The sequence below is a fragment of the Pelodiscus sinensis genome, chromosome 5, assembly GCF_049634645.1.
Source record: "Pelodiscus sinensis isolate JC-2024 chromosome 5, ASM4963464v1, whole genome shotgun sequence".
Taxonomy (NCBI): Eukaryota; Metazoa; Chordata; order Testudines; family Trionychidae; genus Pelodiscus; species Pelodiscus sinensis.
In genome coordinates this window covers 70,419,122-70,435,116 of record NC_134715.1, presented here as the reverse complement: position 1 = coordinate 70,435,116, position 15,995 = coordinate 70,419,122, and the positions used below count along the sequence as shown (strand labels likewise).

Below are 15,995 nucleotides of genomic sequence, written 5' to 3'. Positions count from 1 at the left end.
CATTTCAGCTCTAACTAGATATCTGTAAACTACACTTCTTCTGCTCAACACCGAGTCCATTTACTGATTTTTATTTTTTCTTGTGCTGCAGAATAAGAAGTGCCCCACACAGATTCTGAGTGTTTTGACAGTTATTTAAAATAAAACTCAAGTACAAATTTCAGCCTTTTGTAACGACTTGAACAATCTATTACTGTCTTTCTTCTTCTTTTTTTCCTCCCCCCCATTCCCTTATTTAATCATCAATCTAGACTTTTAATACTCCAGTCATCTGAAGAAGTGGGTTTTGCCCACAAAAGCTCATGATACCATCTACATCTGAGGTGGCCAACCCGTGGTTCTCGAACCACATGCGGCTCTTTGCTCATAGAAATGCGGCTCTTTAGGGTTACCATATGTCCATTTTTTCCCAGACATATCCTCATTTTCCTGGCTTTTTTAAAACATAAAAAATGTCTGGGATTCGGCGAGGGGGTGGCAGCACCTGCCTCCAAGGAAACGTTTGACTGTCTTTCGGAACCATGTGCTTGGACAGTTCATGGCTGCTCTGCACACGTGCCCCAGCACCTTGAGGAAAAAGCACGTGGCTGCAGCGACTCCAGTGAGACCCAGGGCGTTAATAAAAGAATCTAGGGCTGCCTGGCTCTGGGGGAGGGGTGGGTGGCTGGGATTGCTAGATGGTGGTCAGTTCAAACTGATGCGTGATTGCTGGCCCAGGGGATAATGGGAAGGGAGCCCTCCCAGGAGCAGCGAGCGTGGGGCTGTATTTCTGTACTTGTGGTGGATGGGTCAGGGGAAGAGAGGCAGCAAGGGTGAAAAGCTGCATAGCCCGATTCCCCTGCCCACCTCTCTCTCCCTTCCAATGCATGTAGCCTGCTCCTTCCCTTCCCGTCCAAGGGAGATGGCTGTTGAGAGTGCTCATCTGTCAGTGGCAAGCAGCCCCAGCCTCCTGGGGAGTGCAGGAACTAGCCGTGCAGATAGGGCAATATTTATAAAACAAAAGAATTTTTCCCCCAAGGAGCAGGGACAACCAAAGAGAAAATGGCTGTGTGGAGAAAGACGGAGAAAACATGCAAAGACACAGAGCTGTGGTGCAAGGGACACCAGTAGGAGGCTGGGGAGGAGAGTCACTGCCCTACACACTGTGGCTGCCTGGCTCTGGGGGACCTAGAAGGGCATTGGGTTAGAGCGGGGGCAGAGGGGCCTGAGGCCACCTGGTTCTGGGGAATGGGAGAGAGATTGGGTTAGAGAAGGGGGGCTGGGGATGCCTGGCTCTGGGGGAAGGAGAAGGTATTGGGTTAAAGCAGGGAGGCTGGGGGTGCCTTAGGGTTACAGCTATATAAAAATAAATATATATGTGCCTTATAGATATACATAAAAATATATAATACATGGCTCTTTGCACTACTAGCCACAGCTATTTTGTTTCTTAAGGGTATGTCTACACTAGCCCCCTAGTTCGAACTAGGGAGGCTAATGAGGGTGACCGACATTGCAAATGAAGCGCGGGATTTAAATATCCCGTGCTTCATTAGCATGTTCCCAGGCAGTCACCATTTTGGAAATTGACTAGCCCGGATGACCGCCTGCGTCTACACGCGGCAGTGAAACGGGAGTTCGAAGTAAAGCCCTAACTCGAATTAGCTGTTATTCCTCCTGGAATGAGGTTTAACAGCTAATTCGAATTAAGGGGCAGTACAATACTAATACCAGAAGAGCTGCCAGTGTGGGGCTACCCAGCAGCCCCACATTCTGCTCTTTTCCTGAAGTCTCCAGTGCAGCAGGAGGAGGAGAGAGCACACTATGCCACTCCCCACAAGTAAAATGGTATGGATTTTGGGGAGGGGCAAGAATGAGCACCGTGGGAGGGAAGGAGTTACAGGGAAGGCCATGTGACCCCACTTAGCTGGTAACACTTCCCTCTCTTCTCACCTCTTCCTCTCCTCTCTCCCCTCTCCCCATACCGGTAAGCAATAGACTTTACTTGCTTCACTGGAGTGCCTTTACAGTTGACAAATAATTCCCAGTGCAACTCTTCAGGTCTTCTCAGCTAACAAAGGCTATTGGCAGCCTATTACACCCCAGCTACTCCTACCTGAGACCACAGATGGGCCAGCAACACTTCATGATCAGCATCTTCAAAGGCAGCTGACTGTTCTAAAAGTTAGCAAGAATACCTGATCATTGTTACCACAAACGGATAATTAAATGCAAGAAGTGCAGTCTGTGTCCTAAATCCAAGTTTATACCCCCTCTGATTAGAATGTCAAGGAGTTCTGAGGAGATAGACATTGTGGCAGTGGTCATCCCACAGCATTCTCAATAAGTACACAAAACAGGGAATGCACAGGTTGTGGCTAAGGATGTTAAATTTTGATTAATCAGCTAATTGAGTCTACTCGATTAGTCGATAAGAGGGGTGCTCGCTATCTCACTGCACCTCTCCCTTTGAAATGTACAAGATTCCTATACATTTCAAAGGAATAGAGGCAGTGGGAACTGGGTTCCTAGCAGGTTCCGGTTGCCTCTCTCCCTTTGAAATGCACAGGAGCTGCCTGCAGCTCTCGAACATTTCAAAAGGAGAGGAGCTGCAGTCGGACCAGTGCGATCAGGACTGTTTCAATCTCCGCTGCCTTCTGCCTCTCCTACCTCCTGAGAAGATGGTGTTGGAGGGAACTGGTTCAGCAAGAGGGAGGAAGTGTCTAGTCGAGTTCCTACGCAACTACCTGATAAGCATTTTGTTTATCAGGTAGCCTCAACCAGTTGTTTACATCACTAGTTGTGGCCTGAAGTTCCTCCAACATCTTCATCAACTCAGTGAAATAACCAGAGAATATCCTGCCTCATACCTTCAAGATCCTGCTCTGCTACTACAAATGCAGACAGTTTGGCCTGAATCTGAATTTAGGACTTAACCTTCACTTCTAACATTTGAAAACACCTATTGGCTATTAGGAAGTTTGCCTATGTTAGGGACGATGGATTAAATAATAAATATTTATTATTTTTATTCAGATGCATCAGCTAAAAGCTATGTTGTAAAGATATCCAAGTGATTGCTAGCAGTAGGAAAGAAGCAGATGACATGACTGTAAACAAAGTGAAAGAGTAATCTTTACACCAAGAGTGTAGATTCAATCTTATAGTCCTTGAAAATATACTCACTCACTACATTTATGCAGGACTAATCTTTCAGTGCGTATATAGCTTAGAAGGTCAAGAAAAGTGCATACTGAATCCAAAGTCCAATCTGAGCTACTAATTTGTTCTGTTGAAAAATACAAACAAAAAATTAAAATGGTAAATACCAAAGCGGAAAGAAGCCAAACAAATGTTTACATTGAGATCAGGTTCTTCCATTCATAATCCTACCTTTAATATATCGAATGCCAATGGGAAGAGCTTTTTCTGGTTCTGCACTCAACAAATAGTATTTTATGGTTTCAAATATGTCTCCTTTTGCCTGAGCTGTCTCTGCCAACTGCATACATTCATCTACTCCTGGTAGATTACACTGGAAAACAAGTTTTACACAAAAAATAAATAGTTTTGTTTGAATATGCTAAGTTTCAAAAAACTTCTGCAGTTCACATAAAGCATAACTAAAATAGATTATCTCATATATGAAGACAAGATAATTCACTTTATTTAAAAGGTAATAAAGATGTCACCTTTATTCACCTCTCAGTTGAAATGGGGATGTTGTAAGGAGTTTCTTTAACTTTCTAATCCTACAGGAATCTTTTTTACTGTTTCTATACTGTCCAAAATAACTGAAACTAGAGTTTTGACAAATAAAATACACAGAATTTTGCAGGACTTTAAAATATTGCATGCAGAATTTTTAATTTTTTTGCACAGAATGGCCCTAGAACATTGGTAGACTCAGTATGCCAAATGTCTGGTAAACATCAGCCTCAGCATATAAGAACTTTGTGAGAGGGTTTTCTGCGAAAATCCATTTTTTAAGAAGTGATTAGATGAGCCAATCAGGTCAAAAGTAAAGCAGTGCACAGATCCCAGAGGGTTAGCGAATGATCCCAGAGGGGAGAGGAATGAACACCATCTTGACAGTTGATGTAGTACATCGCCATCATCAGGGCTTGACAAACAATGTAATCTACTCGCCTGTGGTGAGTAGATTACACCCTGGAAGAGCCGGTGCAGAGCGCAGAACCGCGCAGCTGGCGAGCAGGGCTCGTCACCACTCAGCGAGCCCTGGCCATCGTGTTGTCTGTGAGAACGGGGACACATTTCTCCCATAGCTGGGGCATAAATGTCTAACAAGCTAGCTGAACCGCCCTCAGCTCCCTGACATTGATATGCATGTTCCTCTCTGCCCCCGACCACATACCTTGAGTACAAAGATCCGCCAGGTGGGCACCCCATCCTGTGTCAGATGCATCAGTCAACAGCTAGACTGTGGGGGAGGGGTGGTGGAACGGGACCCCTTTGCATACTTTGGAGTCCCTCAGACACTAGTTTAGGGTTGATAGGATTGCTGGAGGAACCGTCACCACCAGGTCGATATGGTTGAGGGCTGGCCTGGACGCCATCACCAGCCAGCTCTGGAGAGGACTGAGGTGGAGCCTGGTGGAGCGCACCACATATGTGCATGCCGCCATGTGAGCAAAAGCCTAATGCAGTTCCGTGCCATGGTCATGGGGGCAGCCTGAAGGCCACGAACGATGTCTGTGGACACAGGAGGGACACCCTGCCACACATCGTGTCCAAACATGCCCCCACAAAACCGCCTTGGATTTTTGGATCAGGAAGTAGTGGGAATAAAAGCCACTTCCCCGGAGGGACAGTGGAACCTCCTTTTCTGCCCCTAGAGAAAGTAGCATGGAGACCTCCTGCCTGAGCAGGGTCTCGTGAGAGGGATCCCTGAAAAGGGACAGGGGAGGGGGATGGGAGGATGGGGAAGAAAGGAATGGGATAGAGTATCCCCTCTGTACCATGTCCAGTACCCAACAGTCTGTGGTGATAGCACACCAGGCCTGGTAAAAGGGGGACAGCCTCTGGCAAAAGTGACTGGAACTCCGTCCTCGGGCGCACCTTCAAAAGCCGGACATAGGCCCCCGGGGTTCTGGTCAGGAGGACCCTGTGATCTCCTCCTATTCCCCCTGGCTGTGGGAGCCCTAGACCTTCTACTATCAAACCGCGGCCCTTGCTGATAGCCTCTTTGTAGCCTCTGGTTGAGTGGACGCTGCTGCAGGGCTGGGGTGTGGATGCCCAGGGATTTTAGGGTGGCCCTGGAGTCTTTAAGGGTGTGCAGCTCTATCAGCTCCCGGGCCGCTGAGAATGTCTCCGGCATGGATGGCTCCGGACCTCCTCCAGGGACAGGTCCCAGCCCCCTTGGGCTCCCGATCCTACCGGGCTCCTCCATTGAAGCACCGGCTCCAGGGGGCAGGTGCTCCAGTCCCGCTTCCACAGTGACCTTTCACTTCACACCCATTTACTAGTCAATGGCACCGGCGATTGAGATCGGTGCCTCGGTGCCGATCGGTGCCAGGAAGGCTCCGTGTGCCTTGGAGCCCTCTCTGTCTCTCTAGTCGGCACTGGTGCACTCCTTACCTACGGTGCTGCCTCCAGCGGGGGGGGGGGTTGAAGTGCCAACTCCATTAACAGGAGCTTAAGCATTGAGTCTCCCTCCCTCTGAGTACATGGCTTAAAGAACCTGTAGATCTTGCAGGTGTTAGTTAAATGGCCCTCACCACTTCAAACAATCTTTGTGTGGATCTCCGTGGGGCATGGGTTTGGAGCACTGCTGACAGGGTTTGAAGTCATGGGGCCCCGGCATGCCCTCCTCAAGGAGGGAAGCAGGGAAACTACTATCAACACTATCTAATCACTGATAGAAATGTAGCCATGTTAGTCTGGGGTAGTTGAAGCAAAATGCAGGACAATGTAGCACTTTAAAGACTAACAAGATGGTTTATTAGATGATGAGCTTTCGTGGGCCAGACCAAATCAGATCAAATAGTGGAAGAAAGTAGTCACAACCATATATACCAAAGGATACAATTAAAAAAAATGAACAAATATGAAAAGGACAAATCACATTGCAGAACAGGAGGGGGATGCGGGGGGGGGGGAAGGAAGGAAGGAAGGTAAGTGTCTGTGAATTGATGATATTAGAGGTAGGGAGAGTGGGATGTTTGTGAGTTAATGGTATTAGAGGTGATAATTGGGGAAACTGTCTTGTAATGGGTGAGATAGTTCAAATATTTGTTAAGTCCTTGTTGGCAAGTGTAGACTTTTAACATGAATGACAGCTTTTATAGCACCCTGTGACACATTTCTTATTGTGCATAAACTGATAAAAACAAACCAACAAAACTTATGAGAGATAATAGGAAATATTATTGTGTCAAATCCATGCTAAAATGAATTTGCCTGCAATTGTTATGAATTTATCTACAAATTAAGAAACAAATTAACACACAATCTCATTTTACTCTTCAAATAATTTTTTAAAAATAAAAGCCCTTAAATGCACCTTTTCATGTAGCTCATTTATCTCTGCTGTCGATCCAGGGTAGAAAGCACACAGCTTTGCTAACTGCAGTTCATTATTGGGAGTCATCATGAGAAGATCTGCTGCTAAGTCCCTGTGCAAACAGAAGATGTGGCAGTCACTCTCAACAACCAATACATAATCATGGAGATGCAATGTCAGAGGTAGGACTGTTTTCTTTACATGTGCCTTTCCTCTTACACTGACGAAACTGCTGTTGTTGCTGGGGAAATGGAAAATGGGGATCAGTCCAGTAAGCCTACATAATTAGAGATAGAGGCTTATGAGGAGAGTACTGCCTCTTTTTGCTCTACTTCAATTCCAGGAAGTTAGCAAGGCACAAAGTTCCCAGAACTTCATGAAATCAACAACAGTCAGCACTAAAAGTGTTGTGTAATTACAAAATAGAATTTCAAACTCAAAACGGGATACATTCTCAGTCCAATGCAAATGGATTTGCTCCTTGTGGCAGTCTCACTGCTGAAAATACACTCTTTATTAAGTTTACTTTTTTAACCTCAACTCACATAAAATAACATCTAGGGAACATTTATTTAAGAACAACTGTTACTAACATAGCAACATTTTTAAACAGCTATTTTATTTAGCACCTTATAGTAGATTATCCTGGCTCTTCCTCTTTTCCCAGTGTGCTATGCCTGATCCTTGCAGCCCTACAAGCATCAAAGAGGTACCGCTCCAGGTTTGAACACTTCATTTGTAGCTCAGGGAATGTGGCGGTTAGCCATAGCATTGAGCTCTCTTCATCAGCAGAGCTATCTCTGACTGATGTTCCTGAGTGTACAATCCACACATTTGTATTGACAGTAATTTTAATTGTTCATTAATTATGCCAGGACTGACTATACAGGAAATGATACTTATGGTCAATATGGGGAAATGCACAATTTAGCTTCAAACAACTGCATAGATTGAGGTGGTTCTCCACACACATACGTTTTCACCAAACATCAAGTATATCTATAGATTGTTACCATCTGTCAAAGAGTATAGTGCATCTGCAGGTGAAGCAAGGGTGCCCTTCATTCCTAGCACTCCAACTTATATTGGAGAAAAGGGCCACTGAGGTTCAAATGTTCCTCAACTGGAGTGCAGTCTCTTCTTGCTGAATTCTGGCACTACATACTTGAATAGGAGTGGGGAGGATGACATTTCCTACTCATTATTCTGTTATTTTCTTATTAAAATGGGTGTTCTTTCTTTTTCCAGCTCTAACTGATTCAGACTATTTCTAATCCCTTAAACATATGATCATAAATGTACATTCAGTTAAGAATAGAAATAGAGTTATTTCCATATTTTTATTCTTCTAGTGTGTTTACTCTTTACTAAGGGTATGTCTACACTGCAAAGTTATTTCGAAATAACAGCCATTATTTCGAGATAACTTTCTTAGTGTCAACACAGCCAAATCACTATTTTGAAATAAATTAGAAATAGCAGAGTGCTTACTTCGAATTTGGTAAAAGTCATTCTACGAGGAATAACGCCAAATTCTAAGTAGCTATTTTGAAATAAGTGCTGTGTAGACACTTATTTTGAAACTAGCCAATAGCCCGTCATAACACGGGAATTTCGGATCTCCCCTCCATGTCCGTGTCTCTCTCTCCTCCTCCTCCTTCCTCCCCCCACCACCTCTCCTCCGCCTCCTGCCTCTCTCTCCGTCTCTCTCTTTCTCTTCTCCTCCCCTCCTGCCTCTCACTCGGGGGACTGCGGAGCCCAAACAGCCATTTGGGCTCAGTGCTCCCCGTGCTGCATGAGTAGCATGGAGCCCAAACCACCGCTTGCTCCTGCGAGGCGGTCCAGCTTAGCGGCGTAGAAGTCAACCGAACGCCACAGCAGGAGGTGAAGGGAGGAGGGATGGTGACGTTCACGGCCAGGGGACGCTGTCACGCAGCATGTCACCACCCCACCCCCTTTCGCCTCCTGCCGTGGCACTCGTCTGACTTCTGCGCCGCTCAGCCAGCTGCGGCTGAGTGGCACAGAAGTCAGCCGAGCACCATGGCGGGAGGCAAAGGACATGACTCAGGCAACAGTGCCGCCCAGAGGGAACAGCCAGCATTTCAGCATTACAGAGTGACAGACATTGGGCTACTATATATATGATTGGAGGCCTCCAGCCTTCCCAGGATGCCCTGGTGGCCACTCCAGCCTCAACCAAGAACACTCCACTCCCTCCTCCCCTCCCTGGAGCCCTTAAAGAGGTAGACTCTGGCCACAGGAGCTCCAAGCCTACCATCCCAGAGCCAGCAGTCGTTGCACCTGACCCACTGGCCCCAAAACCTGAGCCACTGGCAACCAGCCGTCCACCGCTCCCCAGGAGCAGTCTGCCAGCTCCCAGAAGCCTGCCAGGGCCCAGAGAAGGCAGGCGCCTTCCTGGTCCAGGGTGGAAATCATGAACCTTACTCAGGTTTGGGGGGGGATGCTCCCACCATCCATGATATCTGCACTAGACGGAGGAATGAAGCCATCTATGGCAGGATAGCTGACAGCCTGGCGACCAAAGGCCACATGCGAACCCAGGAGCAGGTTTGCATTACAATTAAGTTGGTCCAGCGAGACCCCCAACCCTGAGCCCTGAGCTTCCCCTTCCCCTTCTTCTCCTTGCTCCCCCCTTCCAGATCCCTCCTCCCAGGTTTCCCCCTCCCCTCTCCCACCCTCTCTTCTCCCCTCTCCCACCTCCTTTCCCCAGTCTCACCAGAGTTTCATTCCCTCCCCCAGTTTTGTTAAATAAAGAGAGTTTGTGTTCATGAAAATACATGTATTTTATTTTACACCAGGAAGGGAGGTTAGGGAGGGGTAAGTGGAAGGATGAGGGAGGAATGAGGCACAAGCCCCCAGTGGGACAGACCAGGGAGGCTCTTAGTGCTCCTCAGGGTGGAAGCTCTCCCGCAGGGCCTCCTGGATACTGACAGCCCCACGATGGACCTCCCGGATGGCAGCCTGCAGAAAGTGCAGCCAGACTCTCAGCAACACATCCAAGAGAAGCACCAGAGTGCCCAGGGGCAGCTCTGACTCCATGTTGCAGAGTGCTGTCGTGTCCCGAGTGAGGGCAACCAGAGCACGCAGAGACAAAATGCTTTGCTGTCCCTCATTGAGGTAGGCAAGCAAGCAGGGAAAGCTGAGAACTGGCTGTCCGGGGGGTCCCTTTAAGGACAGACCTCAGATAGCCTCAGGCAGCAGCCCCACACAGTAAGTTCTGACCTGGTGCTCTGCTGAAACTGGTTCCAGCCAGCCTTAAATGCAATTCAGAGTCCACTCAGTGTGGACGCGCTATTTTGAAATAGCAAAATGCTATTTCGAATGCATTTTGTGTGTAGATGCGTTATTTCGAAATAAATTATTTCGAAATAAGATATTTTGAAATAACACTATAGTGTAGACATACCCTAGCAGAGTTTATGTGGTCACCTGAAAATGTTACTGAATTGTTTCTTTGCAAACAACTTCTGCCCATCTATCATTCTACAAAACATATATAAAATAAATATTTCATCAGCACTAGGGGAAAAATAGAAAAAAGTATTCAGTTTAAAGCTATTTTTAGCCTAGGCTGATAGTATATGAATATCAATGGATATTTTTTAGAATCTCTCTTTAGAAACAACAAAGTACCTGTATCCAAGAGGTGGAAAGCTAAAAGGAAGATATTGAAACAGTAATGAGAAAAAAATTATTTACTAAATAAGGGACAAATTAATGAACAAAGAGCACTAGCACTCCAATAGCCAGATATATTTGGCTTTGTGAAACAGCAGCAGCAAATTATATCAATGGCTCGACTCTGTCCCCCACTGCAAAATTGATTTGAGAAGCTATTTGGAATATTAGCATGTGTCACTAAATATATAACAGCTAATTTTCCAAGATACACAGAAGTCATACTCAGAATACAATCTTTGTAGGATCCTGAAATGGCTTTCAAGATCAGTTCCCAAAAAACTGTTTCCATAATATGGCTTTGCTGGCATGTACTGGCCTAAGTATCTAGATAAAATCTATTTTTTGGAAAACTGGCACAAGTAATTTGAGACCATACATGGAAAATAGCTGTTTAAAAGAAAAGTCTCTGCCATCCTCAACTATGTTCCTGACTTTTTTCCAAGAACCAATTTTGAAAAAAATACTGTATCTAGAAAAATAGTACAGCTGAGGCCAATGAAGTAGGAGTAAGCTTTCAACAAATACATGCCATAAAGGTTCATCTAATGGAAAGAAGTGCAATTTTAGGATGCTAGTAGGTGAAGGGTAAATACCCAAACTAAGCTGACATTATCAAACACTCAATATATTTTCCTCAGTATATTTTGTTTTTTAGAGAATAACAGTGGAAGAATGTATAGTATAATGTTCCATTAATAACCTATTTCATCATCAGTTAACAAAAGATCTTCCAGTATTCTGAGAAATTCATGAACTATAGCAAAATAAAGATGTTTCAGAATAGTGAGTATTTCTAAATTTAAATTGAGTTATAGAAACGTAAAGATTTCTAATGTTAATAGAAGTTCCATATAGGTTAGAGAATCCACAATTTCTGCTTCTCATTATAGTAAGACATACATATTGCAAAAGTATATATTATTGCTATTTGAGGTATCTGAAAGGTGTGCTGAACTGTGTTGCAGCAGTCTCTGGCTAAAAATTGGTGCAACAACTTAGGTCAGAACACTGAGCTTGCAAAGACTGTACAGTGTACACACAACTGCTATCCTAGGAATATTACAAGCATTGGCTGTAGTAACTGGGATGATGTCCTTAGCTTAATGCAATGGTTTCTTCTAAGGGCCTGTCTATATGAGAAATTAGATGTGGCAAGCTGGGGTGTGAACAGGGTGTGCACTCTGATGATATGCATCAACAGTTTATTAGAGTGCTTTGAGCTAGTTCCATTTCAAAGCAGCCTAGATCAAAGAGCTCTAATGATCTGTTAAATTGAATCATTGGGGTACATACAGCAGTTTCAGGGGATAGCCAAGTTAGTCTGTACAGGATAAACTAAAAAAACAACAAATGGTCTGGTAGCGCTCTACAGACTAACAAAACATATAGATGGTATCCATCTATATGTTTTGTTAGTCTGTAGAGCGCTACCAGACCATTTGTTGTTTTTTTAGTTTATGGGGTATATACAGTTAGAACTCAGCAAGTGAGCACAGAATATATTTAAAGCCTCAGCTTTGTATCAGTCTAATTGTGTGCATGGGTAAGATACAAGAGTTACAATTGTACCATTTAATCTGTCTTCCCAATTATATCTGCAGAATTCCTGTTCAGACGTTACATAAAAGCAACTGCTTCCACAGTGATTGTGTGTATTGTGGAATAACAATCATCAGGAACAATCATCAGAATTCAACAATGCATCTATTATTGGTAAAATGTTGAATTGTATTGTAGTGTTGAAAGTGCTTGTGCCAGAACAACTCTGTCAAACTTTCTGCTGTGCTGACATGCCAAACTTGTCTTTTCAAAACAAGAGCTATAACAAATCATTTGATGCAATCAATGTTCCTGCAATGGTTTCCTTGGATAAACTAGACTTACTCTTATGTGGAAAAGAGGTCAACAAGGCTAATCCTGGTACATCTCTGTCTCGGCAATCAATCACCAACTTTGACAGAAAAACTAAAACTTAGGCCATTAGATTTTTTTTTTAAAACAGATTGATTATCCCAAGTTAATTTCTATTTCTTTAATCAAAATACAAATCCTAAAACACTGCCAACTTTTCCTACATAATCGTTTTGTTTCATTATATATTGTATTCTCTATCACAGAATGATAAGCCGTAATTGTACCGGACCACAGTAAAACCAATGCATGGAGGACAGCATAATACAGGACGTTGTGAAATTTCCATTGTATGAAACATAGGTCTGGTCTCGTTCTGGGGAAAGTCAAACACCAATTCTGTGGACTCTCAATAGATTTTCATCTCTCCTACTGGTATTTCCAATGCCATATTAAATTATGCCTCTCCCGCCTAGGTCTTTATGCCTTATAGTCCTTTTAAATACCATATCATAAATTTTTATCTAAGAGGCCGTTCACTTATTAGTTATGGATAATTTTTAGCCTTACTTCCAAGTGACTTCTGCTTAGTTTCTCCATTTTAGTGACTATTTTCATTCACTTTTATGAAATTGATGCAGTTTTAATTTCTTGATTTGGGCAACTGAAGTAGATTTAACTGTTCAAACACAAGTTAAAAGTTTGATAATCATTGTGGGAACACTGCATCTGCTTACTTATTTACAATGTGTGTTTTATACATTAAAGGTATGATTCTGCTGCTCTTGCTCAGGCAAAACTCAAACGATTTTTAATAGGTTTTCCTGAATAAAGACGTTAGAATCATGGCCTCTCTCTCTTTTGGCACACTACTTCTATGCATTAAATGTTCCAAGATCTCACCATCTCTGGTATATAGTGAATGGTATCTCAATTTGTATCTCATTTCTATTAGCAGCTCTATTACAGAGCTACAAAGGATTCCAAATGATAGCTTAATTCATATTCTATGGACTTCTGTCAGTTATAACAACTTTCTGCTTTGTTAGAAAAAAAATCTTCTTTGGAGTAAGAAATTCTTACCATGTTGTTACTGTCATACATTTTCTTGCTAGTAACTCTAGAGCATAATGTGTTGCTTGCGCTGCACTTTCTCCTAAGACAGTACCCACACTGACTGCCAACTCCAGTTCATTTCCACGAATCAGGTTTGCCATGGCAAGCTTGCTCAATAAGAAAATCATATCAGTAAGTGACACAAGCACTTTTTAGGAAACACTGTGACTAGCATGTTACATCATTGGTAAGACTGCACTTTCTACAGAGTTACAAAACATGCATTAATTTAAAAGCCTAAAACTTAAGTTCTGCTGTTCAGAGGACTCAGTAATAGTCTACCACATATCTATTATCTTTTAAGGAACAAAACTGCTCTCCTTTGACCCAAAGTCTAACATCATCCTTTGTCCTGCCAAATGGTCTAAAAAACAAATATAAATGAACATTGTTTCAGTGGAATCCACTGTTGTCAGTTCCCAGCACAGATTGCAGGGCCTGCAAAAGCCATTCTGCCCTCTGTTCCTGAGCCCAGGAGACTTAAGATTGGAGGTATGAGTTTCCCCAGTCTCATCCCACCTTCTCCTTGGGGTAAAGAGCAATGCCAGCAAGGACTGGAGAGGACAGAAGAGGCCACAAGACCTTTAAAGACTTCTAGTTCCCTTGTAACTCAGGCACCAGCTCATTGTCTGCCTTCTCTCCTCATCTCCCACTCTCCTGGAATCTATTTCTGTGGCGAGGGCAGAGTGGAAAAAGGACACCATGTGACAGCAAGAGGACAAACTGAGAGTGAGAGAGAGATGATGGTGATGGTCTGAAGCAAGGTAAATAAAAAAAGTAATTAACAAGAAATGCATTTTTAACATTTTGGCTACATCTACACTGCAGGCTTCTTGCACAAGAACTGTTTTGCGCAATAGTTCTTGCGCAAAAGGTCTTGCACAAGAGGGCATCCACACTGCCATGTGCTTTTGTGGAAGAGATGTGCTTTTGCGCAAGAGTACCCATGGCAGTGTGGGTGCTCTATTGAACAAGAAAGCTCTGATGGCCATTTTAGCCATAGGGATTTCTTGCACAAGACACCCCTGTTGCCCAGCCACACTGCCTTCTTGTGCAAGAGCACTTGCGCAAAAGGGCTTATTCCTCGTGGGGAGAGGAATAACTCCTGTGCAAGAAGCCCTCTGTTCCGATGCTTTACTGTAAATATACTTATGCAAGAATGCATGTGCAGTGTAGACACTCTGCAAGTTTCTGCGCAAGAACAGCCGTTCTTGTGCAAAAAGCCTGCTGTGTAGACGTAGCCCTTGTGTATATGTTGTCTTTCTATTACTATTTGCCTGTCTTGCCTATTTAGAGTGCAAGTCCTGTATTTCCCTATGTGTTTTCATGCCAGGTAGCACAATAAGATCCCTATTCTTATTAGGGCAACACAGCAATACAAATAATACACTAATATTTCTATTTTCCTATATTTAGAGCTTGTATTTATTCATATAATAGTATATAAAATAATTTCTTTCTGTGCTTAAAAGTGATATCCTGGCCCCAGTGAAGTTAATGGGAGGTCTATCATTGACTTTTATGGGGTCAGGATTTCACTCTATTTATCAATGAGAAGGAATAAAAAGACATAAGTGTAATCTATGTAATCTATGTTTTAGAAAATATACTACAACTATCAATATAAAAAATAACCTACTATTGATCTTTTCATCTGTAAAGAAAAAAACAAAAATTTACCTCAATATTCTCAACAGCTAGATAGCAACACGCTGCAAGAACTGCACGGCCATCCTGGAAATACCACTCTGCCAGTTCTTTACTGACCCTGTGGAGGAGTCTGTAAGAGCAAAACAAGAATTCTGCAAGAACACTTCTAAAGTTTATAACTAAACCAACTGCAGTCTTTATAAGTAAGGGTATCAAATGCAGCTGAACACACTAACAAGTAAACTAGAGATGTTACTGACCCATTCTGTTGTAAATTACAGGCAGTCCCCAGGTTACGTACAAGATAGGGACTGTAGGTTTGTTCTTAAGTTGAATCTGTATGTAAGTCAGAACTGGCGTCAGCCGCTGCTGAAACTGATCAGTTTCAACAGTGGCTGAATCTGAACGCCAGTTCTGACTTACATACGGATTCAACTTAAGAAACCCAGGCGTCCCCAAGTCAGCTGCTGCTGAAACTGATCAGCGGCTGATTCCAGGAAGCAACTCTGCCTCGGGCTTCCTGTAGTCAGCCCCTGGTCAGTTTCAGCAGCGGCTGACTTGGGGACGCCTGGGGCAGAGCAGCTGGGGTGCTCCTGGTCTGCTGGAGGGGCGGGGGGGGGCACTAGCTGCACCTCTCCTCCCCCCAGCAGACCAGGGAGATGCGGGTGGCAGGACCGCCCGCGTCCTCCATGGCTTTGCTCCCCGTCTCCCTGGTCTGCTGACCAGGGAGACGGGGAGCAAAGCCGCGGAGCATGCCCGCAGCGGGACAGCCCAGGCGTGCCCGGGCTGTCCCGCTGCAGGCGTGTTCCACGGCTTTGCTCCCCGTCTCCCTGGTCTGCAGGGAGACGGGGAGCAAAGCCTTGGAGCACGCCCACAGCGGGAAAGCCCAGGCGCGCCCGGGCTGTCCCCCTGCGGACGTGCTCCGTGGCTTTGCTCCCGGTCTCCCTGGTCTGCAGCCCCCAGCAGACCAGGGAGACGCGGGTGGCGGGACTGCCCGCATCCTCCACGGCTTTGCTCCCGGTCTCCCTGGTCTGCTAGGGGGGGCTCCCCCCCAGCAGACCAGGGAGACGTGGAGCAGCTTTTCTCGCCCCGGAGGACGGGGGCAGTGGGACTGCAGCGCATCTGGGCGTCCCACCGCTCCAGTCCTCCGGGGCGAGAAAAGCCCCGTTCGTAA

General features: G+C 44.7%; 1 protein-coding gene across 3 annotated transcripts in view; it reads right to left on the bottom strand.

Moving 5' to 3' along the window:
- The window catches only part of WDR17 (WD repeat domain 17), a 110,714-nt gene that overhangs the window by 7,399 nt on the left and 87,320 nt on the right, over window positions 1–15,995 (bottom strand). For 2 of the 3 annotated variants that reach the window (XM_014577787.3, XM_006131597.4), the window contains exons 21-26: window positions 14,852–14,951; window positions 13,139–13,278; window positions 10,157–10,177; window positions 6,503–6,614; window positions 3,373–3,514; window positions 3,166–3,268 (exon numbers count right to left, since the gene is read on the bottom strand). In XM_014577787.3, coding sequence (XP_014433273.2) covers window positions 3,166–3,268; window positions 3,373–3,514; window positions 6,503–6,614; window positions 10,157–10,177; window positions 13,139–13,278; window positions 14,852–14,951 — 618 coding nt within the window. The remainder of the gene's footprint in view (window positions 1–3,165; window positions 3,269–3,372; window positions 3,515–6,502; window positions 6,615–10,156; window positions 10,178–13,138; window positions 13,279–14,851; window positions 14,952–15,995) is intronic. The other variant, XM_006131598.3, reaches the window with a different exon arrangement.